The sequence below is a fragment of the Podarcis liolepis genome, assembly GCF_965112155.1.
Source record: "Podarcis liolepis genome assembly, chromosome: 8".
NCBI lineage: Eukaryota > Metazoa > Chordata > Lepidosauria > Squamata > Lacertidae > Podarcis > Podarcis liolepis.
The window spans coordinates 16,090,728-16,116,678 of record NC_139560.1 but is presented as its reverse complement, the minus strand read 5'-3'; the positions used below and the strand labels follow the sequence as shown (position 1 = coordinate 16,116,678).

Sequence of the window (25,951 nt, the reverse complement as noted above, 5' to 3'; positions counted from 1 at the left end):
TCCAATTCCATTTGTCTCTCTTCAAAAAGCAACTTCAGAGTTTCTTTTTAATATATATATATATATATAGAAGAGGAGGAAGAGTTCAAGCTTCGTGCAGTCTTGATGAAGAGAGGAGCAGAGGAGGGAGGAAAGGAAGGATTCTCATAGTTTACTCGCTCTTTCTAAAAGAAGCACAGCCAGAGCTTTAAACTGGGCCACCAAGTGGTTCTGAATAAATCAGAATTGCCATCCCAGGGTAGCATGTTAGAGGGGCAGCAGAACAGTCTGTAAGCACATGAGTTTGCTGTCCGGTTCGCAGCTCACCTAGTAGACCGCGCATTTTGTACATACATTCGCAAAGTGATAGCTTCTCTTTCCAAAGAAGTTAGAGCTAGGAAGAAAGCCAAGTCTCTATTAACCAGCCAGGGCATCACTTCAAAAGAGGAAGAACAAGGACTATCAGTACAAGGGGTGAAAGATGGATGCATAAGATCTCTAGCTTTGTCATTAAGAGTTATAGGATCACACACACAAAGGAGGCAGAATCTGATCAGCCAAGGGTCTATCTCAAAGGATAACTTCCCACAACAGTAGACAACATTATGGCTATGTTCCCGTCCCGCCTCCTCCTGCTAGATAGCCAGAACTTCAACTTCTGGCAGCTTAATTTCACTTTCCATGAATCTTGGCTCTGGTTTACAACAAGCTCTGGTTAGTTAAACGAACCCGCTTCATAAACCATGGTTTGCCGATGAATTGTGTGAAAGCTGGTCAGAATTAGTTTTAAGCCACTCTGCCAAAGTCCTCCGCTTGGATACATGCAAGGAGAACAGGGTCAGAAGTGTGCTAGCTCAAGGTCCACGGCAGCTCCTTCCCAACTGTGTGTGTAACACTAAACCACGGTTTAGTGTTACATGCAAATATAACGGTTGTGATGGAAAAGGCAAGCATGTGGTTTGGGGATGCTTCTCAGATGATGGAGGGTTTTTTCAAGGGTACAGCTAAGCAAACAAAAGAGATCCGGGACCAGATCTCTCAACATTTCCCCTCACTGGGGTCTCAGTTCAGATCAATTGCTTAAAAAAATACTCTGGAAGAACCGGTCGTGCATCCTCTGCATCAATTCTGTTTCTGGCACACTAATTCATTGGGCCTTGTCATCTACAAGCCATGTGGCAACTGGCAACCCAGTACTGATGGCTGGGGTCCAGCAGGATCACTAGGGGCTATGCAGTACCAAGCCTGGAGTTCTAGGACAAAGATACCACTTCCTCACATCCCCAAGACTTACCTCTTGGATTACCAGTGAACTCAACCACAAGGGAGGAATTTACTCTCTGCATGCTGCTATTCTAGAGAGCTGTCAGAGTCCTCACGCCTCCTTCCCAAAGCCCAGCGCCTTGCTTTCTGGGCATTGAGACTGCTCCCCCTCAACTCAGTGCCCAGTGTGCACCATTCACACAGCCCTAAATCTTCCCCTTCAAGCACTTTGAACTTGAGCTCAGAAATTCGCAGAGAGTTGATGACTCTGGTTTAGCACTAGTGAGATATGATCCCGCCACAGTTTTAAAGCCAAGCAGTTTGGATCTTCCTATGAGTAAAATCTGTACTGGAAAGCCAGTATCGTAATGAAGGCATCAGTCTAAAGCAGGTATTGCACTGATTGCTAGAACCGTAGAGTTGGGACGGACCACAGGGTTCATACAGTCCAACCCCCTGCAATGGAGGAGTATTTTGCCCCATGTGAAGCTCAAACCCATGACCCTGATATTAAGGGTCTCATGCTTTACCCACTGAGCTATCTCCTTCAGCCAAGCAACAAGAATCTCTTGGAGCCCAGTGTGTTGCATGTATTGATGAAGGATAACTTCTTTCCGTCTGAATATTGAGGCAAACGGACCCAATCCACACCTTCCAGACTGTAACACGCAGATCAGAATGTATTGATGCTACTGACTTCACACTTCTCCAATGCAGTTCTCTGCTGAAGAAAGTCCCCAAAAATGTGCATGCAGAAATAAGTTTGAAATGTGTGTGCCTCAACCCATGCCTTTCTAAACGTAACAAAACAAAACAAAGACCAGTGATTAATGCCAAAATGGTCAAAACATAATCATGAAATGAACACATGCAAGAATGAAATGGGTCAGAAATAGATTAATTGCCCCAACCCTGCTTGTATGTGTTTCCAAAACTCAAAACTCCCTAATGGCATTGTGAGGGATAGCTCAATTGGGAGAGCATGAGACCTAGGTAATTTCAGGGCTGTGGGTTCAAACCCCACATGAAGCAAAATATTCCTGCATTGCAGGGGTTGGACTAGATGATCCTCAGGATCCTTCCAACTCTATGATCAATGATCTACTATATTATCTGTTCTGCACTGTCACACACAACCCCAATATCTTCAACAAATTGTGTAAATATACAGGAGCAACACTGGGGTCAAATACATACTGAAATTTCACCAGCTTCTTATATAACTGCAGCGTGAACACAATGCAGCTATTGTGTTAACTGTTTTTACTAGGCACGAGAGATCCTTTACAACCAATATATTGCATGCAACAGTTTCCACCTGCAATCACTTAAAGTGGGGTCTAATGTACCCCCCAATACCTCTCGCACACAATGAGTCAGAGGCTGAAACGTCACAGAACAGCTGTGTCCTTTATTAAGCAGAGAATACATGACGTGTCACTTGGTTAGGTGGGCTTCCTCCAAGATGGGGCCTTTCCAGCTGTTTTGTACTCTAGCTCCCACCACAGCCAGCGCAAGGATAAAGCGAATAGGAGTCGAATAGGACCCGGAGCACAATAGGTTGGGAAATGTTGGATTAGGAGGAGAAGTTTTACATAATTGTTTGAGTCTCTCTTTACGATTACCCCGAATCCGTAGGCAGGTTAAAAGCTGAACACATGATTTCCATCCCTCTAACGTTTGCCTCCAAGCTCTAATGTGCTGCTCAAACACCATATGGACAGAAAAGGCCCAGATCTGTTCCAAATGTTTAAAGAGCAGCCAGCTCTGTACAAAGGAAGTGTTGGGGGTGGGGAGAAAGCGGTTTGCATGCAATAGCCAAACTACTATGATTGCTAAGCAAGCAACCCTGAGGGGTCCCCAATGAGGTCTTCCTTCCAGCTGATTTATGAGACATTCACAACTCTTTAAAAAAAACAAAAAAACCTGAAAAAGGAGAAACATTAAATGCTTCCTATCCCTTTTGTAAAAGAGGGGGAAAAACATCCTGCCCCTAGTAAATCTTGACATCTGTGCAGCGTACACAGCTGTACTGACTTCTTGAAATATTCATTTAGAAAATTCAGGCCAAACTTAGAGCGATATGGGAGATCTGGGGACCTGTCTTCTCCCTCCCTCCCTCCCTCCCTCCCTCCCTCCCTCTCTCTCTCACATACACAAACAAACAAACAACCAACAAGGAAAGTAGCAGCATGTTTTTGGGGGGGTGATTAAATGGGGGTGGTGGAAGCATGTGAAAGGTTAAACCCCTCTCTCAATATGAAGCCTTCACAAACTTTGCTTGTAAATACAGGCAACTCCTCATTTAAGCGTGTTCAATATGTGCGCAACTGCACACAAATGCATCACACCAAACCTGGAAGCATCACAAAAAGGGGTGGTGAAGGGGCACAACAGGGTGTTTGCAGGCTTTTCCAATGGTGTTTCAAATATACACAATTTCACTTAAACGTGTGGTGCCTTGGAGCATAACCCCCATGTAAATGGGGGGCTGCCTGTAAAAGAAAGATGAAGGGGGGCATTTCCATGATTGATCTCGAGTGTCACGTCTAGGTTTGACCCTCTGCTACTTTAATTGCCTGTAAAGGTAAAGGTAAAGGGACCCATGACCATTAGGTCCAGTCGTGGCCGACTCTGGGGTTGTGGCGCTCATCTCGCTTTATTGGCCGAGGGAGCCGGCATACAGCTTCCGGGTCATGTGGCCAGCATGACTAAGCCGCTTCTGGCAAACCAGAGCAGCGCACGGAAACGCTGTTTACCTTCCCGCCAGAGCGGTACCTATTTATCTATTTGCACTTGATGTGCTTTTGAACTGCTAGGTTGGCAGGAGCAGGGACCGATCAACGGGAGCTCATCCCGTCACGGGGATTCGAACCGCTGACCTTCTGATCAGCAAGTCCTAGGTTCTGTGGTTTAACCCACAGTGCCACCTGTGGGCTGATATATGCAGGGTTCCACACATTTTGGTTGGAGTTGGTGTCACCCAATCAAGATTGTGCATTAATCAGGACACCACCCATCTCCTGAGAGCATGGCATAAAAAATGTAAAGGTATTCTATACTTCAGAACAAGGCTCTCATCCCCTGAGACTCACAGCCACAGGAAAACAGGAAGCTATCTTATGCCACTGGTCTATCTAATCCAACACTGTCTGCTGTGTCTGCCAGGATCCCTCTATTGTCTTAGGCAGAGAAGGCCCATCTCCCGTCCCCCACCTACCTGCTAGGTGATCGTATCTTAATTTGGCACTTCCAGAGTGGTAAATTGTGGTGGCAGTGTACAAATTTCCCACCCTCATTCTGCCACCTGGAGCAAAGCCCTCACTGTGACTAGCAGTGAGAAAATTGATTCAAAGCACTGTAGGAAACAGCGAGCGTCATTATCGTTTAAAGAGACCCTGTTATATCAAAGCACTTGTGAAACTCTAAATTTCACAAGCGGTTTGACATGCAAAGGAAAGCAGTCATTCGAAACACACAGAAACCCATCGCTGGAGCTAGCTGAGTGGTTCTGTGGATTGCGGTCAGAGAGGGGGTTTCCAGAAACGCAATCTAAAAGAGGGTTGCGCTGCATTTTTAAACATCTAGTTGCTCATCAGGAGCACCGATATTTCTGGCCAACTTACTGATTCTATCTATTGAGTGATGTTCTTTATTAACAATTAAAATGGGCCTGATTATTAGGTACACATCTGCCAAATGCAAAAATGAAGCAAAGCCATTTCCTTAAAAATGAAATGGAGGGAACCTCAGAGAGCTGCTATAGCATTAACTGCTATAGTTATTATATAGCAGAAAACATAACCTAACCACAAGAAATGCTGTTTTCCACACACTGCTCTTTAAAACTGTTTAACTTTGAATATATCCAAGAGGTGGCCTGTCAATGATAAATTTTGCTCCTGCCTAAAGCCACACGTCTATGATTTTATGACACTCCAGGAAGGACTTCTTAGAGCTGGAAGTTCTCAGGATTGTTTTCCTGCCCTTTTACATATATAGCTTTTCTATTTTCCAGAGACAGATGTGCAGATTAAACCATCAGCTTCCAACAGACACAATTCAGTCAAAGGTTAGCCTTTCTATGGCTTTTGCTGTAATGCAAATTGTAAGGAAGTTGCGGCCCTCCAGATGTTCATGGCCTCCAACTAGCCAATGACCAAGGAGGATGGAGTGTAGCAACATCTGGAGAGAAACAGGCTCCCCCAACTCTGGAGTATTGGCAAAGCACTGAGCTCAGAGCCATGCTATTTACGGAAGAGGAACTATACTAACCTCAGAGCTAAAGGGGCCATATCTGTGGCCAGCGATATCTGGTTGCTCAGAGTAGAACGCATAAGCGTAAGGCCTGAAAAGAAAAGAAAAATGTTTTTAAAAACCAGAAGCTTTCTTATTGGGTATTATAGGAGCGGACCTATCAAAATCACAAAAGAACTTGTTTATGTATGCAACAACGGCTGCACGGACCTTATTAGCACAACATTGGGAAGAATAAGGTGTCCCATCAAAATAAGATTGGCAAGTTAAATTGATGGAATATGCTGAAATGGCAAAATTGACTATGAAACTAAGAGGAAGAGACAACAATGAATTTAAGGAAGAATGGAAGATGTTTATTGCATATTTACAGAAGCAATGTACACAGGTTAATACAATTAGCAGGGTTTTAAGATTACTTGTAATTTTGTTATGAATGGATAGGTTAAAATTTAACAATAGACATGCAGTATGTTGATAAATAATAGAACCAAGGAAGGGATTAGAGGGAAGTCAATTTGTTTTGTTTTTGTATTGTTGTTGTTGTTGTTATTTTTGGAAAATCAATAAAATGTTATTAAAAGAAAAGAGAATTGTTGTCTGAACAGTTTTCCCATAGCAGGTTAGCTCACACCAACCCTTTCAAACAAAGCTTGCCTTCAGAAGTAGAGAAACAAGAGGACTGCAACTCTGTCGCAAGTTTTCCACAGTCCGATTAAGCCCTTCGTTGTACCGCAACTTCATTAAAAATATTAGAAGGGATGCTGAGAGGTGCTGAGCCAAGACTTAGGAAGAAACATTCCACAGTTGTGTAACGGAGGTCGGGAGAAAGGGACAACAACAACAACAGCCAAAGACTGTGTCCGCTGGCAGTGTCTAGAGCTGTGTGTACTCAGCAACACAATTAAAAATCTTGACATCGGCCCAAATCACAGGGTGCAACACTCATTAAGCCACATTAGACGAAACAGCATTTCAAACACACAGACACTCTGTGCCAACCGACCCTAGCCCATGTCATTAATAACAAGAGCCTCCACGTCCACAATAACAGGGCATTCACGTCATGGGCTGGTCAACAAGGGGCAACACAGTGGATCAAAGCTTGTGATCTACAGAGAATATTGGCAACGCTGGCATTCAGCCACACTTAGAAGGGAAAAGAAAATATGACTTACCTTTCATTGTCTGGCAGGGTTAGCCATTGCAGGATTGTTAATATTCTGCGCTCGTGAGGGATCATACTAGAACAGAACAGAGCAAACTGAGTAAGAAACAGCTGCACAATTTTATTTTATTTTTGGCCCGTATTCACACGCAAAACTCTCGCAAAGCATGGGTGTGCTATGCTTGAGTTCTATACTGTGGTTCACGTTGAGAGCACATAGACACTGCTGCTAATAATCATGGCTATGGTTCTCCCATAACAAAGCCTGTTAAATGATAGAATAGGCTTACCGTTGCTTAGGGGGTGGCTCCTATTTGCTGCCCAGTGCAGCTTGGGCCTGAGAATTGGGGAAGGAGGGGTCCATGCGGTTAGTCAGAGGAGGCTTGGCCTCTTTGTCCAGCCACATGAATCTGGGCCACCCTCTTGGCCAATCAGGAGGGAGCTGGGGGGTGGGCAAAGGGCAGAGGCCGGGGCAGTAAAGGGGAGTGGTGCCCAGTGCCCAGCATGTACCTGATTGTCGGTGGGTAACCTGCCCTCCCACCCATGTGTTTCAGCCCAATGGTACGTGGGCTGAGGTGGCATGAAGCTTACTATGGATTTTTTGGTCACCCTATTGAAAGCCAGGGAGCAGGGCCATCTTTACCCGGGGGGGGCAAGGGGTGCAGGGCACCCAGGCACCGAATTCGGGGGGGGGACTGTTATGAAATAATACATAATAGAAAAACAAAATACATATATACCTAGGTATTACCGAAATGTATACAGTCATAGCTCATGTTACGTTTGCTTCATGTTATGTTCTTTCAGCGACCCGGAAGTACCAGAAAGGGTTACTTTCAGGTTTTGCTGCTCGCGCATGCACAGGCGTGCAAAATGACGTCACGCGCATGTGCAGAAGCGGCGAATCGCAACCCGCGTGTGCACAGACGCGGCGCTGCGGATTGCACTCTTTTCACGTTGTGAACGGGCCTCTGGAACGGATTCCGTTCGCAACCAGAGGTACCACTGTACCTGCTGTTTCACTAAAGAACTTTCGACTTTGTGTGCTCATTTACCAAAGATGCGCCGTGCCAGTAGCGGCGCTTGTCATTCACAACAGGGGGGCTGGGCAGATCTTTGCACCCCGGTGGCACATATGCCAAAGACAGCGCCACCAGGGAGGAATATTTCCTGCAGACAAATGGGCCCTTCTGCAACTTTTCGCCTGCCCCAGAGCAAACGTCAAGACTTGGGCAATTAAGACAGCCTTTAAACAGCTGGGTACCCTGCTAAAAGGGTCCTGGAAGGGGTAGAACTGTCTGGGTGCCCACACCAAGGCCAATGGGCCATAGCACCAGACAACACTGTCAGGGATGCCCCACTTGATCCATGCCTAGGGGTAGCCGTCAAGCCAGGTCCAACTCAACCTGGGTGAAACCAGCAGGCAGGCTGGTTGAGGGCAGATCCTTACCCAATGCCTTATGCCAAACTGGCTTACACCTGTCGTCAATAAACTTGCATCCTAATTTGACCCATCCAATGGTCTCCTGTGTCATATTTACACTGCCACATCCCCACCAGCCAGCAGTGCACCTTATGCGCCTTGACTATGCAGATGGGGAACCTGCAGCTCTCCAGATGTTGCTGGGACTCTCAATTCCCATCAGCCTTAGTCAGCATGACCAATGGTCTGGGCTGAAGGCAGCTATAGCTCAGTAAATGCCTGGAGGATCCCTGGCTCCCCTGCCTATGTTAAAACCACCTTGGAAGCATTAAGCTAGAAACAGACATTTGCCGTTAATGTTAAAATAATAAATGGGACTTTTCTATCTGTTCTGACCCAATTTCAGCAGGTTACTTTCATCCTACTTTAATGCTATTCTGTACACCAAGTTGCTAAGGAAAAGCACAATAACTTTTGGGGTTATCGTAGGTGGGTTTAGTCCCACAGATAGAGCCTCCACCATCTACTCCAGCTGCACTGGCTCTCGGTGGAGTACAGGATCAGGTTTAAGGTTTAACCTTCAAAGGTTTAAGGTTTTAACCTTCAAAGCCCTATACGGCCTAGGACCCTCGTATCTACGGGACTGCCTCTCCTGGTATGTCCCACAAAGGAACTTACGGTCTTCAAACAAAAACATCTTGAAGGTCCCAGGCCACAGAGAAGTTAGGCTGGCCTCAACTAGAGCCAGGGCTTTTTCGGCTGTGGCCCCGATCTGGTGAAACGCTCTGTTACAAGGGACTAGGGCCCTGTGGGACTTGACATCTTTCCGAAGGGCCTGCAAGACAGAGCTGTTCCACCAGGCCTTTGGCCAGGGCACAGCCTGACTCCCTCCTTCAGCAATCCTCACAGAACCCTAGCCCAACGGTTGCCTTTAATCTGATTGGAATTAATTTTATAATGAAATGATTTTAGAATGTTTTATCATTTTACTGTTTTTAGCCTCTCTGAACCCGGCTTCAGCTGGCAGGGCGGGATATAAATAAATTTATTTATTATTATTAATTATTATTATTATTATTATTATTTACCAGTAACTTCTGAAGTGTCAATGGTGTAAAGCAGGGGTAGGCAACAGGTTTTCCAGATATGGTGGGCTACAATGTCCATAATGCCTGACCACTGCAGTGAAACATCTGGAAGGCCACGCAGATTGCATTCCCCTCCTCACTTGATTTTTTACTTTATCTTTCTAGTGTATCCTCTACATTGGTTCTTAGTTAATAGTTATTTATACAGTGCTTTTCCAAAACACTTCATCACATGTATCAGTGGTGGGCAAATTGGAAAACAGATGTTGCCTGAATTGAAAGCTCTCAAGAGATGAAGGCAGGGACATTTTCTAGCCCGATTCTATCCTTCCTTAGAAATTAAGACCTGTCTATTTCTGTGGCATTTGCTTCCCAGTTCTTGTTTATTGCGGTTAAGTTACTAATTCTGTTTTGAGCGGGTATACTTACGTAGACCAAAAGAATGAACCAGCTCTCACCCCTTGCTTGGCAGCCGTAATCCATATCTAATTAGGAAAATATAAGGCGATTACAAAGAGCTGCAGACCGTCGGCTACATGACGGTACATTTATTAAAACAAAATGTCATAAATAAAACTTTCCCCAACCCTCAGCCCCAAACATTGGCTTCCAGTTCTACAGATTAGAATTTGAGCATTTGCATCCAACCGGGCTAGCAGCAGAAATCTGAATAGTTTCCTTGATTAACAGGTTAGAGAATCAGGGTCACGGTTATTTAATAACTGGGAAAAAATTAAAAGGAGAACAGAGGTAAAATCCTGATTGTGCAAGTTGGCGCCTTTTTCCGGAGGCTGAAAATTTCAATCTCTGAAGTCACCGGTATAATGTTCACACACACACACACACACACACACACACACACTGAACATCTGAAGTACAATGTTAGCTCTCAGGCTCACAACAGCAAGCCGGTTGCATATGTGAGTATTCACTGTCATGCAAAGAATTCAGCTTTTAACACAGATTGTGGAATGGCATTTTCATCACTGGGCACAAGCTAAGATCACCACACAGGCTGAGGACCACCACATGAAGGCTCTATACCATCTCATGTTCTGAATTATCATGTGACCGGACTCTGCAAGAGATTTGCAGCCTTGGTCTGTGTTGAACATTGTACAGTCCTTAACACCCACATGCCACCTACGCAGGGATGAAAAACATAGAGGAAAAAATATCTCTTGCAGTGGAACAATATTATAGGACAGAGGTGTGGCACTGGGCTGCGCACAGTGGTTGAGACTATCATCAACCATTTATCCTCTGTGATCTACCCATTAGCAGTTGCTGCCCAGTTAAACCCCCAGCTTGCAATTCTAAGTTAGAAGGTTCAGCTTCAAAGCATCTTAAGGACCCCTCTTGGGAGCCTGGCAAAAAACACAGCACCTCCAGCCACAGCCAGTACAGTGGTACCTCGGGTTAAGCACTTAATTCGTTCCTGAGATCCGTTCTTAACCTGAAACTGTTCTTAACCTGACGTACCACTTTAGCTAATGAGGCCTCCCGCTGCTGCCATGCCACCGCCACGCGATTTCTGTTTTCATCATGAAGCAAAGTTCTTAACCCGAGGTACTATTTCTGGGTTAGCAAAGTCTATAACCTGAAGCGTCTGTAACCTGCAGTGTCTGTAACTCGAGGTACCACTGTATTTTGCTGCTGAAGGCCAAGGATACAATGACTCCTGATCCCACATACGGAAGCCAATCAGAATTGCGGTTGAATCTTTTCTGCTGCCTGACGTTTGCCTAACGGTAGGGCTGGGCCATGGGAGCAACCAGAGACTCAATAGGAGCTCAATGTCATCTCTGGGAACACTGCACAAGAAAAATGCTTCCTTTTGCCTTGTTGCCTGTAGGAGCACCATGTTCCTTTTGGACACTGTACTAACAAGAACCATAGATCAATCTCCCCGGGTGAACGGGTCCCTTGCATTTGCTTTCACTTTTTGAAAGTGTAAAACACCTTTTTGATGTTTCTAATAAGGCTCTGTTTACACGAGCAGGATACTGCCATGGTGGTGTCTTAAATTATTCAAAAAGCTTTTGACCCATAGCACTCTTGGCGTTGCCAGGTGGAATTGGCATTAGAAGGGCTGTAACCAGCTGCTTCCGTCCAAGTTCTATTGTTAAGTGTTAAAATGAAGGAGGGTGGGGACTGCATTTTATAGCTAAAGAAACATACTGCCACAGGGATACAGTCATACCTCGGGTTACAGACACTTCAGGTTGCGTATTTTCAGGCTGCGGACCACCGAAATCCATAAGTACTGGGACAGGTTACTTCCGGGTTTCGGCAGTTGTGCACGCGCGGAAGCATTAAATCGCGCTTTGCGCCTAAGTGCTGAATCGCAACCCTCACATGCACAACTGCGGGTTGCGGACACTGCGGGTTGCAAACGTGCATCCCGCAAGGATCACGTTTGCAACCCGAGCGTCCACCGTATTTCTAAAAATAATTAAAGAGCATTTAAACCAAATTTTAAACCAGAGTATCATTATGATGGGCATCCCAGCCTTTTGCTAAAGCTATATTTAGCAGTGAAGGGATGTGGGTGGCGCTGTGGGTTAAACCACAGAGCCTAGGGCTTGCTGATCAGAAGGTCAGCGGTTCGAATCCCCACGGCGGGGTAAGCTCCCGTTGCTCGGTCCCAGCTCCTGCCCACCTAGCAGTTCGAAAGCACGTCAAAGTGCAAGTCGATAAATAGGTACCACTCTGGCGGGAAGGTAAACGGTGTTTCCATGTGCTGCTCTGGTTTGCCAGAAGCGGCTTAGTCATGCTGGCCACATGACCCGGAAGCTGTACACCAGCTCCCTCAGCCAATAAAGCGAGATGAGCACCGCAACCCCAGAGTCGGCCACGACTGGACCTAATGGTCAGGGGGCCCTTTACCTTTACCTTTATATTTAGCAGTATCAGAACCAATTTTCAGCAAGGACTTCCCTTAATAGGCTTTTCTGCATAACCAATCCAGCAACCCTGATCCGGCTAGAAGTTAGCCACGACAAAGTCTCACTCAAAACCAAAGTGACATTATCCCCAGCTCCCACTGGAGCCGAGTCATGACTAATTTTTGACATAGCTGGCCCCAATCATGCCAACATGAAAGCCAGAAGATTTAATACCACACACACAAAATGTCCATTATTTTTATTGATTCACTTTCGCTAAGGCAAACAAAACAGAAACTTACCGGTTGACCTCCCCACCACCTGTGATTGAATTTTTCTCGGCCTCGCAGGCTGAAAGCAGCATCAAATACAGGATCGTACATTGAATTGCCAATGATTCCATGGGATTCAGGATAGAGGCCCTTTGTGTTGGAAATGTTGAAAAATAAAACAGATTATTAACTATTCAATATGACCTTATAATGGGGGGGATAGCAGTTTCAGTGGAAATCATAGTGCGTGGGAAGACTTCTATTTTTCTGTTGAAGTGCTAAAAACTGGTCTTCCAAGTTAAGGCCTCCATCTCACTATGCTAATCTGCTGACTAATCTTGTGCAATACAGTACAATCACATCTTACATGGGGGTTTTGTTCTGGGGGTGACACATTTATGCAAAATGTATATACTCAAATACAGTGCGAGCATCCCTAGCCTTCCAGAGCTGGCACGCCAAGGGGGCCTTGCCTCCCAAGCAAGACAGAGAACTTAAAAGCTCTTTTCTGTTGGGTTTCCCCAACACTAGTGCTTTCCCCATCACTGATTATGTGGGTATACACCAGTGTAAGCAACACAGGAATCAGGACACGGCCCAAGAGTTAAGAAAGAGCAGGAGAGATAATGCAGTTAATGGTTACTTGATTGCTGCCCTAACAAAGTCCAAATCTAGTTATATGCAATATTGCCAGCTGTATCCCTAATCACTAACTGACTTCCAGCCAGTCTAGAATGGAAGTCTTGTAATACCATTTGAAGCTGGCAGTGGATCCCTCAAACCCTTTTCCTTCCACGTGCAAAAGAGTAATGGAGAGGGGCGAGCTGTGAATTCTGAACAAGAGTGCTTTCGAAGTGAGTTTAACCTCATGGCATGCCTCCTCCACAGTCATAATCTTACCTCCAGAACACTGTTAACTATTATGCTCCCCCAATTTCATTGTTCCCCTTTAAAAGAAATGGGTGCCTTTAACAATCCATGGCTCAACCACAGACTTCCATTTCCAGACTCACAATTTTTCAGAACCCAGTTCCTCCAGACCCCACTTTACACCACCTCTTCCCTAGTATGGAAGACAGCGTGCTGCTCATAGCAAACTCTACTCAACATTTAAGCATAGCTGTAGTTGAGAAGTAGCTTGGCCTTGCCCCCCACCCCACCCCACCCCCCAAAATGGAGCAAAGAGTGGAGTTTTGCTTTGGAGTCCAAGGTGATTCCTGAAGTTCCTTCTCCAGACAATAAGATTAGTTACTCTAATCTCTTTACTCTCAGTGATCCGTAAGACTGAAATCAAACAGATCCTGGAAGTTGACAGAGAGCTGGAGTGTTTTTTTTTCAGTGTGTGTGTGTGAAATTTCTCCTTTTAAATTTAGCAACACCTATGACGGGTACCAACAAGTCCAAGTATGTAGAAGGGCATGAACCCAATTCACTTCTAAACTGATAGCAAATACGGATGGTCAAATGCCTGCTAGAGGGGAGGATAGCTCAGGTCAAAAGTTTTTTATACTCTCACGAAGCTCAACAGGTTAAATGCCAGCTTCTCACTTGAGCCTTCCTGGATGCAAAATCGTTCATGTTGTTTGAGCCCTAACCATGGTCTTTTTCACATGACACAGGTATATGCAAATCTGCCCTTAGGCTCGGTGACCATTCCCTTCCCCGCATCAAAGCAGGACAACAACATATCTCAGATGCTTTCCTCGTCACCAACCACCACTCATTTGATATATACAGAAAAGCAGGAGGTTTCCTATATACTCATAAAACCAGCAGCAAAACTTACCGTCGCCAGGGTATACAAGTTAGGGAAGGTTTTTGTAGGGTAGACAGGCCTCATATATGGCGCATGTGTCCCACAGGACCCTGAAAATGAAGTTTGTGGTGTGGTTTTAATATAGATCGGTGCGGTGATGTTTCCATACAGCAGATGCCATTAAAGTCAATCATGAAACATGGTGTTTCGCTGCACTAACTGTGCAATCCTGCACATGTTTATCATAATAATATTAATTTATTATTTATACCCTTCCCATCTGGCTGGACTTCCCCAGCCACTCTGGGAGGCTTCCAACAAAATATTAAAATACAGCAATGCATCAAACATTAAAAGCTTCCCTAAACAGGGCTGCCTTCAGATGTCTTCTAAAAGTCTGGTAGTTGTTGTTCTCTTTGACATCTGATGGGAGGGTATTCCACAGGGCGGGTGCCACTACCTAGAAGGCCCTCAGCCTGGTTCCCTGTAACTTGACTTCTTGCAACAAGGAAACTGCCAGAAGGCCCTTGGCACTGGACCTCAGTGTCCGGGCAGAATGATGGGGGTGGAGACACTCCTTCAGATATACTGGACAGAGGCCATTTAGGGCTTTAAAGGTCAGCACCAACACTTTGAATTGTTCTCGGAAACGTACTGGGAGCCAATGTAGGTCTTTCAAGACCGCTGTTATGTGGTCTCGGCAACCGCTCCCAGTCACTAGTCTCCAGTCTCCAGCTTATCTCTGTTCAGTAGAGCTTACTAAATACATTTTAAATTGCAGTTTAAGAAGGGACAGAGACAAAAAAGGGCTTTTGTCCCAACAAAGCACATGCACTTACTTAGTTTTTCAATGTTGCGCATCACTTTGTCGCCTTTCTTCATGTACGATGCACGGAAGCCATCGACCGAAAATATTATCAATGGGGGGCGAACAAAACTGTGGGAGGCAAAGCATGTTACTAATGAACTTAAAAGCTGGAGTAAAGATGTGGCAAAACAAATTGGGAAAGAAAGTCTCTTCTTTGTGGTTTCAGGACAACTTCACCTTGTGTCAAAGTGACCTAGGACAACTTTTATGCATGAGCAGAGCCAAAAATCCCAGGCACACATGCCCTTCACTCATTTGAGTTATATAAATAAACAAGGCATCATCTTATAATTATTTTTAAAATTTATTTGTTACCTTTGTGTTTCCATGCAGATAAGTTATCTTTCGTTAAAAATCCACAGGGAAACTTAGTCCCATTGTCATCAGAAGATGGTGTTGTTATAAGTTTATAATATATGGGTAGTATTCACTGCTGGTTCGACTCAGAGCCAACACATTGAGGTTAATAAACACGACTTAGATTCATTATTTTTATTTATTAAACTTATATACTGCCCTTCTCCTGACGATCACAGGGTAGATTTACAGTGTAAAACAGTGATTTCAGAGGGTCTACTAAAAGTAGGACTTAGTTGAATACAACCCTATATTTTGATATTTTTACATTTCTCTTGGGAAGACAGGCAAACTAATGCCAGTGTACTGAAAGAAGCAAAGATCACCAGTGTTGAAGCAGTGATTCTTCAACATCAGGTTCACTGGACTGGTCATGTTGTTCGGATGCCTGATTATTGTCTTCCAAAGCAACTACTATACTGTATTCCGAACTTAAAAATGGAAAGCGTAATGCTGGTGGTCAACAAAAGAGGTTTAAAGACTCTCTCAAGGTAAATCTTAAAAAATGTAGTATAAACACCAACAATTGGGAAGCACGGGCTTGCGAGCGCTCCAGTTGGAGAGAAGCCTTTACCAAAGGTGCCATGGGCTTTGAAGACACTTGAACTCAGGACGAAAGGAAGAAACATGCTAAGAGGAAGGCATGCTTGGCAAACCCTCACCGTGATCAACTCCCGCCCGGAAACCAATGTCCCCACTGTAGAAGGATGTGTGGATCCAGAATTGGCCTCCACAGTCACTTACGGTCTCACTGTTAAGACCATGTTCATGGAAGACAATCTTACTCGGCTACGAGTGATCGCCAAAGAAGAACAACAACAAGAAGATTTTGATGTAAAGGCATGGAGAGAGAGATCCAATGCAATCTTAGCACCATGTTGTGCAAGAGTCTGTGCTGTTGTGCAAGCCGTAGCAGCACAAAGCTAAATTGACAAAGAGTATAATAGTAGCTGCTGCACTATGGGCTGAACAACGCATTTTGCAAGCGAAAGACATCCATTTGATTTGGCTGTTGTATATAATCGTAAATAAGTGCTCTCACTAGCAGAATGGCTGTTCTGCAAATGGGCTGCCGCAACTGGATATCGTCCAGAAAATGTACACGGTATGATGGTTCTCCTTTCTTTAGATGCTTGCAACAAGCCTCGGTTTTCACAACAGGACACAAAAACGAACCACTTAGTTGATCTGACCACCAGTGGCAGCCGACGCTTAATAGATCTCCTACAGGTGATAAAAATAAGCACATAAAACAAAGCACTTACTTTGCTGGGCATTCTGGTGTCCGTGTATCCTCACATTCATCCGCAACCCAGTGAGTCTCTCCTAAAGAGGGATGATAATAAAAGCCATTTTGTACACGACCTATACAGTTGCAAGTTCCATTTACAGCAAAGGTGAGGCAGGCAACCAGATCCTATATGTTTCTCCAGGAGTCAGTCCTACTGATCACCAGGGCTTGTTCTCGAGTAAAGAGCACATCAGATTGCAGCTGCACTGCCTTGTTTGTTTTCACGAATCCTTGAATGATCATAGCCAAATCTTAGAATCTTTTATTGTCTACAGATGTAGGGTGCAGGTTTGCCAAACTGTGTGTGTGTTTTAACTCAACACTTCTTTCTGGCTGCATGTTCATTGTCCAGTGTGTGCTCAGTGCACCTTTGGATGCTTAATCTCATGGTGACAAAATCCTGAAAAGAATTATTTCACTGTTTCACAATCCAAGGCCCCTTTTTTAACAGTTTAAAATTTCATCGGCGTCTTTAACAACAATATACTCTGCCTGACTAGTATGGCTGGAAGCGTATATAAACAATGCCCCTCTGTTGCTATTTTCAGATGAGATTCAATCACACCCTAGCAAATTCAGGTTGGGCAATTAAAGTGTGTTTGGAGCAATAAAAATAAAGTGTGGTGGGGTTTTTTGCAAGATGGAAAGGGGTGGGAAAATGCCCCAGAAACTGTTGGGTAGCATTTGCTGCATACCCATCATCTAACCTCCCCGCAAACAAATCAGGATGGATGCTCAACAAACAGGTAATCAAGTCATAGAAACCTTTTGCTATTGGCTGCTCACAAGGAAAAAGATGGGAGGCCACTTGGGAGATCCTATTTCACCTATAGAACAGCATGACTATCATTCTTGTTGTTGTTACTCTGTTACTAAGTACAAAAATATCTGAACCGTCTCATGAAAAAAAATAAGGACTTGTTAACCAGTTTCTACATGGGCACACATCTACGAAGTGGTGTCTTTAATTGGGCTTTTTAAAAACCACTCTCAATATTATTTGTGCCCGCAAATGTTTTGGGGTGGCCATATTGCTTCATTTCCAATTGGTGCAAGTTCTGTAACTTCCTGCTGAAACCCATAACTAGTAACACCAAAAATGTCCCAGAAGTTTTCTCCCACTTTTGTCGCACTATAGCCTCTCCAGATAGCAGTGCGCTAACTTAGGGGAAGCATTGCAGAAGGAATGAAGCATCAGTCAGCTTGGACTAGGTGACTCACATCTCCCTTCCAAAACATGTTTAGGAGAAGCATGATCCGGAATGGTTAGATTTCTTTTGCAGATAGAAGAACGAAAACAAGTACCTTTACAAACAACTTGGTAGTTAGTACAACAGTCCCCTCTGGATAAGCAGTCTTCAGAACAGTGACAGGCATGATCTTCATTCCTCGTCTCTCCGCATCGCTCTTTCGTACATTCCCAGCCTCCAGCTAACATTATCACAAAAACAAAAAACATGAAGACAGTGGTTTCTTAAAGACAACTATGTACATGTGCCCCACACCTTTGGGGCAAAACAATTCCACAGCAATTTTCACCTTATTGGATGTTTTCATTTTGAACCTGGAGTGGCTGTAGTCCAACAATGTCTGGAGGGTCCAAGTTTAGCCACTGATGCTTTAGTTGCGCTCAAAAGGTAGCAGGGTCCAGGACATGGGCGTTATCTACACTACGTTGCTCTTGCCTTTCTTCCAGCTTAAATGCCATGGCCTTATCCCCCCAAATCCTGGGGGGTTTCAGTTTGTTAGATACATGCTGTCCACCCCCCACAGAAGGGCTCACTGTTGAACCAGTTTAAATATGTACTTTTAAATGTATCCAGAGACTCAGAACTTTGAGAGAGCGATTTCAATCCCAGCTCAGCCATGCTCAATGAGAAGATTGACACTTCCTCCAATCTATAAAATGTTATGTTAGAAGAAGCAATGGAGTAAAGACTGTAAAGCATTCCATACTTGCACTTCTTTTCTTTCATAAGAACATGTTTGAGCAGTTCTATCAAGTTGGGTGTATTATGTACACTGGCTGCATCTGGCTACAATGAACATCAAACCATAGTTTAGTGTTACAAATGAGACCAGGCTAGCCATGGACTCACATACATTTCCCTCCCTTCTCTAGCACACCCATACAAAGAGATGGGAAGCTTCAGCTAAATTCTAAACTCTGGTTAATCTGTTATTAAACTATGGTACATAGGTGCCAGCTCCCTGGGGCCCTGAGCACCCACCAAATTCCCCATGTGGGGCACCCACAAATTTTGGCACACTGCATGACACCTACGGCCCTGGGCACCCACAGTTGCAGGGCCAAGCCCGCCCTCCTGTTATGGTTAGTGACAACAAACCAGTTTTATGGGCTGGAATTTGGCTCGTTTCCACCAACCATCATTAAGATTACATGGTGGTCTAAAACAGAAGTGAATGCTTCTGAATTCCACCTGGTGATTATGCCACAGGAGAGGTGACTGTGCAAGAATGGCGCTCACTTTGACTTGTTCTTGCAATGCTGGATTGTAGTTTAGCATTATGTCCACGCCAAGGCTCCCTCCTCAACATGTGGTATGGAGTGAAGAAGAATTGCCCCAAACCTTTCCAAGCTTTGGACAGTTTCACCTCCCCTCCCCTCTGCCTATGCCTCATTCATGATTGTTCAGGAGGGAGCCACCTTTTCCTCCAAAGAGGGTGTGTGTGTGTGTGTATTGTTTTTTTGAAGAGGCAGTCAATCGAAGGGGGTGGGAAGGAAAATGGGGCCATTTTCCTCCTGTGAACTTCACATACAATCCAAGCCATGTTGTGGCATAACTCCAAGAAAACACACAAAAGGAAAAAAAGATGGAAGAGATTGCTTATATTCTGCTTGCATACAATTCTTAACACACACGTGTACACACACACACATACACCACTGTCCTACTACAAGTTGGTTATTAAGTGATTATGAACCAATCCTGCAACCAGAGTGTAAGGTCAAGTGGATCGGTAGGCACTGAATGCCAAACAAGGACACAATTCAAGCAACTTCAAGGACCTTCAACAGGAGAGGCTTAAAGGCAACACATGCTTAATTCTTTCCCCCACTGAAATCTAGGATCGTGCCCATATGAAATAGTAGCAAAAATGAGTCCTAAGATTTCAACAAGCTGCATTTCCCACTGTGTTAAAAGATGCTCAGTTCTGGGAGACGTGGACAGAAGCAATGGTTGAGCTCTCACCGAGGTGCTGAAACTGTACCTGAACTGTACCACCTCAGATTACAGACAGGTGCTCTTTTGACTCTTTGGATAGGAGCCTAACTGAAAGACATGGGCTGGGATGCAAGATTGTGGTTAGAGACTGGAGGTGATGGAGAGCAGGTAACCCGTTCCTTCAGGATGCTAAATGGGTGTTGTCAAGTGTTTTGGTTTTGGTGCTGGGAATCTTTTCCCAGACATAAAAAGGTCTGGAGATGTACTTCCCACTGTTAGTGCTCTGGCTCCTATTTCTGAGAAAACTTAGGTTAAATTTCCCAAACTGTTATGGAGAAGAATCCACGACCATGCATTTGAGAAGTCTTAAAAGCGTGTCGGCGCACATGGAGAGGTAGAAAAGGCCACGATAACGCTCATCAGCAGTAGCGATTTGTACAAAGCAGGCACTTAAGAGCTCTCCTACCTGTCTTTAAACACAGTTCGTCAAAGTCTGCACAACAACTGAAGTAGCTCTTGCACAAGTTGTCGCAGCGGCAACCTGGAGGCTCTGCCTCGTCAAGTTCAAAGCACCTGTTTTTGCAGGATCCAGAAGGACTGGTCCAAGAGGAATCGGATAAGACTGTGTTGGGGGCAAAAAAGAGAAAGAGGAAACCATGAGTCAAGCAACCAGTAGCTGGCTAAAGATAACTACTTACTGCCAATCTGAGCTAACAGGCCCACTGCATTGCCCAATAAAAGAGAGGAGAAAAGAGACTGTTTAAGTCTCGTCAAACAATCTAAGAGCTGGTGTGTTCTCCAGTCACATTTTCTTATCCTGGATTAACCTGCAATGAATCAAAGCTGTATGGATTTTGTGCCAAACCAAAAATCCAAGTTTTGCATTGAAACCCCCACAGTTTCACCAAACTTATGGTAACTGGAAACTCCGGATACGGGACATAAAACAAACTGTCGAAGACCTGAGAATTATTTCGCATAGACAGGAGGAATGGAAGGCGAGAATAGCATGGAGATGGGGACCTAGTTGTAGACAGGAGAACAGGCAAGGACCTGGAAGGCGTCAAGGCTCAAACCCTCTAGAAGTCTTGGCCAGCCAGTCACATGGACCATCTATGAGGAAGGTAGGATGCAGGTTTACAGCACAGCAAAACCAGCCCTGGCTGCTTGTAGCAAATTTCAGGGGTGGTGTGAGGGACAGGGAAGGAGATGATGGGCAATGTGAGTTGGAGACAAGGAAGAAGCATGTTAAATGGATCATAGCATAAAACATTGAAAACTGGGTATTCAAGCAAAAGATTCAGTCGAGTTAAACCAAGAGCAGAAGCATTCAGCTGAAGTCATTCTTGACTTGCCATGACTAAAATGAACACGGAAAGTACTCTAACTCATTTATACCATGTGCTGGCTAAGAAACATTGCACTTTACTTTCAGGTTGTCCTGCACAGGGATGGATAACGTGCACCTCCCTGACATTTTGGACAACAAGTCATCCGCCCTAGCCAAAACAGTGTCACTACCATGATCTAAAGACACAGTTTCGCAGTTGTCCATTAGGCTAAATTTGTTTTTCTAAAAAGATTTGAGAATCCCGCAGCTACTGGTTTATGTAGCGTAATCCAACAACTTTTGTTACATATTCCCTAGGAAGCATCCTACCAGTTTCACAGAAATCAATTGCTAAGCTTAGCATCGCCTTCCCTAATCTGGATGGTACCACATTAGACAAAACAGCACCAGAACCAAAATGGAAGTGGGTGCTCCATCGATGGATTTCTTAGGTTACCCCTTTGGCTTTTAGTCTCCCTTGCATCATCTCCTGCCAAATTACAGTGTGACATTTCACAAGACGATGACACGGTGTGCCATTTCGCTGTCTTTCAAGGATTTGTTCAATGGTTTCATTTATCCATTTCATTTGGCTTACTGGCAAACCTTGAGCAGCAGAGGTCTTTGCACTTGGAACCCAGCCAGCCTGATTTTACAGCTAAGAACATCTCAAACACCCTCGGCTTAGGGGGGGGGGTCCCGTTGAAATCCATGCACAATTGTTTATTTTAGGAAGCAAAACTCAGCAAGTGTTATTGCATTTCACGTAAGTGACAGCCTTGTTGCTTGTGACACTCACACAAACTAGCTATGTGTGAAGAATGGTTTTTAACATTTTCCATGTCAGAAATATTGTGCGGCCAACAGGTCGGACAGCTGTGCATCCACTTGATAAAGGATTTAAAAACCAAGTGACAAAAAGCAGCTGTGGTCTGTAGGTTCCCAGTGTTTGCTACATGGATGTACCAGGAAAAGTGCAATACCACGGGAGGAATCCTAGCAAAGCAGCTGGTCTGGATGGGGTGCTGGGGAAAGTGGTAAAAAACTGCGCTGATCAACTAGCAGGGGTTCTGACATGGATTTTTAACATCTCCCTGCAGACTGCTTGTGTACCATCATGTTTGAAAGCAGCCACCATTGTCCCAGTCCCAAAGAAAACAGCAATTAACTGTCTAAATGACTACAGACCCATTGCATTAACATCTGTAGTGATGAAATGCTTTGAGAAATTGGTTTTTCAACACCTTAGGACATGTTTTTACCACCAGATTTTGATGAACACCAGTTCGCTTACAGGAGAAATTGGTCAACAGACGATGCCATAGCCACAGCTTTTCACCTTGCAGCGAGTCATCTGGAGAGACCGGGGAATTATGTCAGAATGCTGTTTATTGATTATAGCTCAGCTTTTAATACCATCCTTCCGGACATTCTTATTAAAAAGCTGATGGACCTGGACCTTTCCCCCTACCATCTATGATTGGATTAAAGACTTTCTGAGGGATCACACATAAATAGTGAGGATTGGGCCTGTCACATCTACTTTCTAAAGCTCAGCACTGGCACCCCACAGGAATGTGTGCTGAGTCCCCTACCTGTACTCGTTGTATCCATATGACTGCATTTCATCTGATCGATCCACTGCAATTATTAAGTTTGCAGATGATATCACCATAATGGGTCTAATTACAGGTGGAGATGAATCAGCATATAGGGAGGAGGTTCAAAAAGTCTCCACATGGTGCCTAGAGAACAACTTGCATCTAAATATCAGCAAGACAAAGGAGATGGTGTTGGACTTTCGGAGGAAGAGAGAGGAACTTGCCCCGTTGTGTGTGTGTGTGTGTGTGTGTGTGTGTGTGTGTGGAGAGAGTCTCTTTCTTTAAATTCCTGGGAGTTCACCTTAGTGAAGACCTCACTTGGAAAATCAATACAACCCAGGTGGTTAGGAAGGCCCAACAGAGACTCCATTTCCTTAGGATCTTGCATAAGAACAATATCAAACAAATGATGACCTCCTTCTACCGGGCCACAATAGAAAGTGTCCTTTCATACTGTATAACAGTGTGATACACTGGTTTGACAGCCACGGACAGGAAGTGCCTACAGAGGGTGGCAAATACAGCACATGACATCATGGGTTGTCCTCAGAGTTCACTAGATGACATTGTGGGTACCACTTTAGCTAATGGGGCCTCCCACCACTGCTGTGCAATTTCTGTTCTCATCCTGAAGCAAAGTTCTTAACCCAAGGTACTATTTCTGGGTTAGCGGAGTCTGTAACCTGAAGCGTCTGTAACCTGAAGCATCTGTAACCCGAGGTACCAATATACTTCTGTAAGGGAGTAGGGTCTGTGGCAGCAGCAGCAGCAGCCATGAAGGTAACATATGAATTGAGCCCAACAGACATGGGTTTGGTAAAAGAAAAGTGCTATTCATTCATAACAAACATTCTTAACAGCTCAAGTTCTCTAGTACATGCAATGGTCTATACCAAGGCTTTGGGTGAGCCAAAAGATTCTGCAAGATCTAGACTGCTCATGCTGCTAAATGGCAATATTCTGCTGGCAGAGAAAACCCAAGCCCCACTCCTGGCAATGCAAAGTGGTTTAACGACACAAATCAATCCTTTTAATAATGCCTCCTTGGTTTTATGGTAGGGAAGGGGCCGAAACAGTAAGAATCACTCCTTTTAATAACAGCTACTTGCTTTTTACTGACAAACGGGCTCTGTGAGCAGGGGGTCCTGGTTCAATCTCCACTTTAAAGGGGAGGGCTGGGAGATGCCTGCTTCCAAGACCTTGGAGAGCTGCAGGCCGTCAGCAAAGACAAAATACGAGGCTAGATGGGCCCAAGGAGCTGACTATATACGGTAGCTACATAAGCTTTAAATAGCATTGCTTGGTCTCCTTCTCCCACCTAGGGCGATTGTGTAATATCGGTTTACCTTACAGCACTAGGGCACAAGAAATCAACTGCTATGCACAAACATCCACAGTACGAATACTGCTGAACATTACAGTCTCCTGTATCACCACAGAGGGAAAAGTCAAGGGCAAAACTACGGCTGGTTTCACAAACGTATAGATCAGCAGTTTCCTATCTGCAAAAATGCAGTAAAAAAAGACAGGTAAGGGCATGATGCATGGCATAAAAAAAAGCACCACTATAATTTGCATACTGATAATAATGCAGCGCCAGTAAGGCACATACTTTCAAGCAGCAGAGATTACTATTTTGCTCCAAAGCACGCAGGAGAGACACAAAGATCCAGGTTCGCTTTGGTGTTTAAAACTTCCCAGTACTTAAGGTGCTAGCCACAATAAAACTACTCATCTGGTGGCCATGAAAATGTAGGTTTAACAAGCCAATATAATGCCTGTATCTAAATGAGCAACTTTAAAGGGAGAGAGAGTCAAAAAGGCTGTTCGGTTGCATTGCCCTTTACCAGTAAATGTAACAGACAAACGAGAAACTTGGAAAATCTCACCCACGACATGTGCAAGTCAAGAAAACCACTCAAGGTATATTGCAAGCCATGCCAAGCTGCTGCAACCTTTCAGCACACATTTCACACAGCTCAGACTCTGTTAGCAAAAAGAGTAGCAAAATGCAGCCAGGGGTACTGTTTAAAAGCCCCTTTACGAAAGGTGGTTAGCATCCAGAAAGCAGTAACCTTCCAATGTCAGCTGGGCTGTTTTAATAACTCTGGCCATATGCTTGGGTGGTGTGTGTGTGTGTGTGTGTGTGTGTGTGTGTTTTGCAAGCACTGTCTCCAGCACCTGCAAGGAAGGTGCAGGCTATCTTCTGCAACAGCTGGAGAAAACATTTTCCATGTTAGCTTAGAAAACAGATGGATCAGACAGCAGAATTTGGTCAAAAGGGATGTTAAGCACTTAAATGCACAAGCCAACTCAGCAGAGGTGCAGGAGGCCTCTTGCCGCAAACGTCCAACTTGCCGTTTATAAGAGGCTCTGCCCCATCTGCAACTTCCATTACTAATAATAGGAATCATATGTGCTTATCAGAGCCTGAGGAAGGCTCCTTTGATCAGAGCATTTGTTACCAGTTAGACGCAAGTCATCCAGCAGAACAGCACGCCCTCCTTTTCACAGACCATCGTTCAGTTCTCCCATTTATGATGCTGGAACACAAGGCTTTCTGATCTCGGGTTTTCTACATCCTGCTTCCATTACTTTGATACGTTAGAAACAACCTTGGCAAGGAAAGCGCACAAACCTACACTTACACACCACTGCAATATAAACAGCAACTTGGCTGCAGTTTCTGCTTCTCAAACGCAAACAGGCTTGGGGTAGTTTAAAAAACGAAAGAGGATGCTGCAGCCGAAACGAGGGCATGTTTGCGTCCACCGGAAAGGTCCGCAAGGGAACATTGAAGATCTAAGGACACTATAGACATTTGTAATCACATTGGTAGTTGACAGCCAGAAATTCCCCCACAAAACTTTTTATGTATGAAACAATCTATCTTCAGCTTCTCTAATTATTAACACTAATTATTAACACTAAATAACAGTGAATTCTCTGAAACTTTAAAGTCACTTTCAGGTAATATACTTAAAAGTTAAAGCTATGAGTTTAACAGGTTGAAGAAAAGTGACAGCAGTATGGAGTCAACAGTTCTGAAAAACACTGAGAACTGCAGATCTGAAAGGATGGAAACACGGGACTAGAATGAGATACTGTGTGTTGTGAGCTGGTCTCACACCCAAGAGACCAGAATTTAAATCCCCATTCAGTTATGAAGCTTATCTCTCAGCCTACTGTACATCTCACAGGATTGATGCAAGGATAAAATTA

General features: G+C 44.4%; 1 protein-coding gene across 6 annotated transcripts in view; it reads right to left on the bottom strand.

Moving 5' to 3' along the window:
• Positions 1–25,951, bottom strand: part of ENPP2 (ectonucleotide pyrophosphatase/phosphodiesterase 2) — an 82,811-nt gene that overhangs the window by 29,845 nt on the left and 27,015 nt on the right. For 4 of the 6 annotated variants that reach the window (XM_083516625.1, XM_083516622.1, XM_083516623.1 and 1 more), the window contains exons 3-11: positions 20,265–20,420; positions 17,916–18,041; positions 16,585–16,645; positions 14,934–15,031; positions 14,125–14,204; positions 12,369–12,488; positions 9,608–9,663; positions 6,678–6,743; positions 5,518–5,590 (exon numbers count right to left, since the gene is read on the bottom strand). In XM_083516625.1, the coding sequence (XP_083372751.1) occupies positions 5,518–5,590; positions 6,678–6,743; positions 9,608–9,663; positions 12,369–12,488; positions 14,125–14,204; positions 14,934–15,031; positions 16,585–16,645; positions 17,916–18,041; positions 20,265–20,420 (836 nt within the window). The remainder of the gene's footprint in view (positions 1–5,517; positions 5,591–6,677; positions 6,744–9,607; positions 9,664–12,368; positions 12,489–14,124; positions 14,205–14,933; positions 15,032–16,584; positions 16,646–17,915; positions 18,042–20,264; positions 20,421–25,951) is intronic. The other 2 variants (XM_083516626.1, XM_083516624.1) reach the window with 1 other exon arrangement.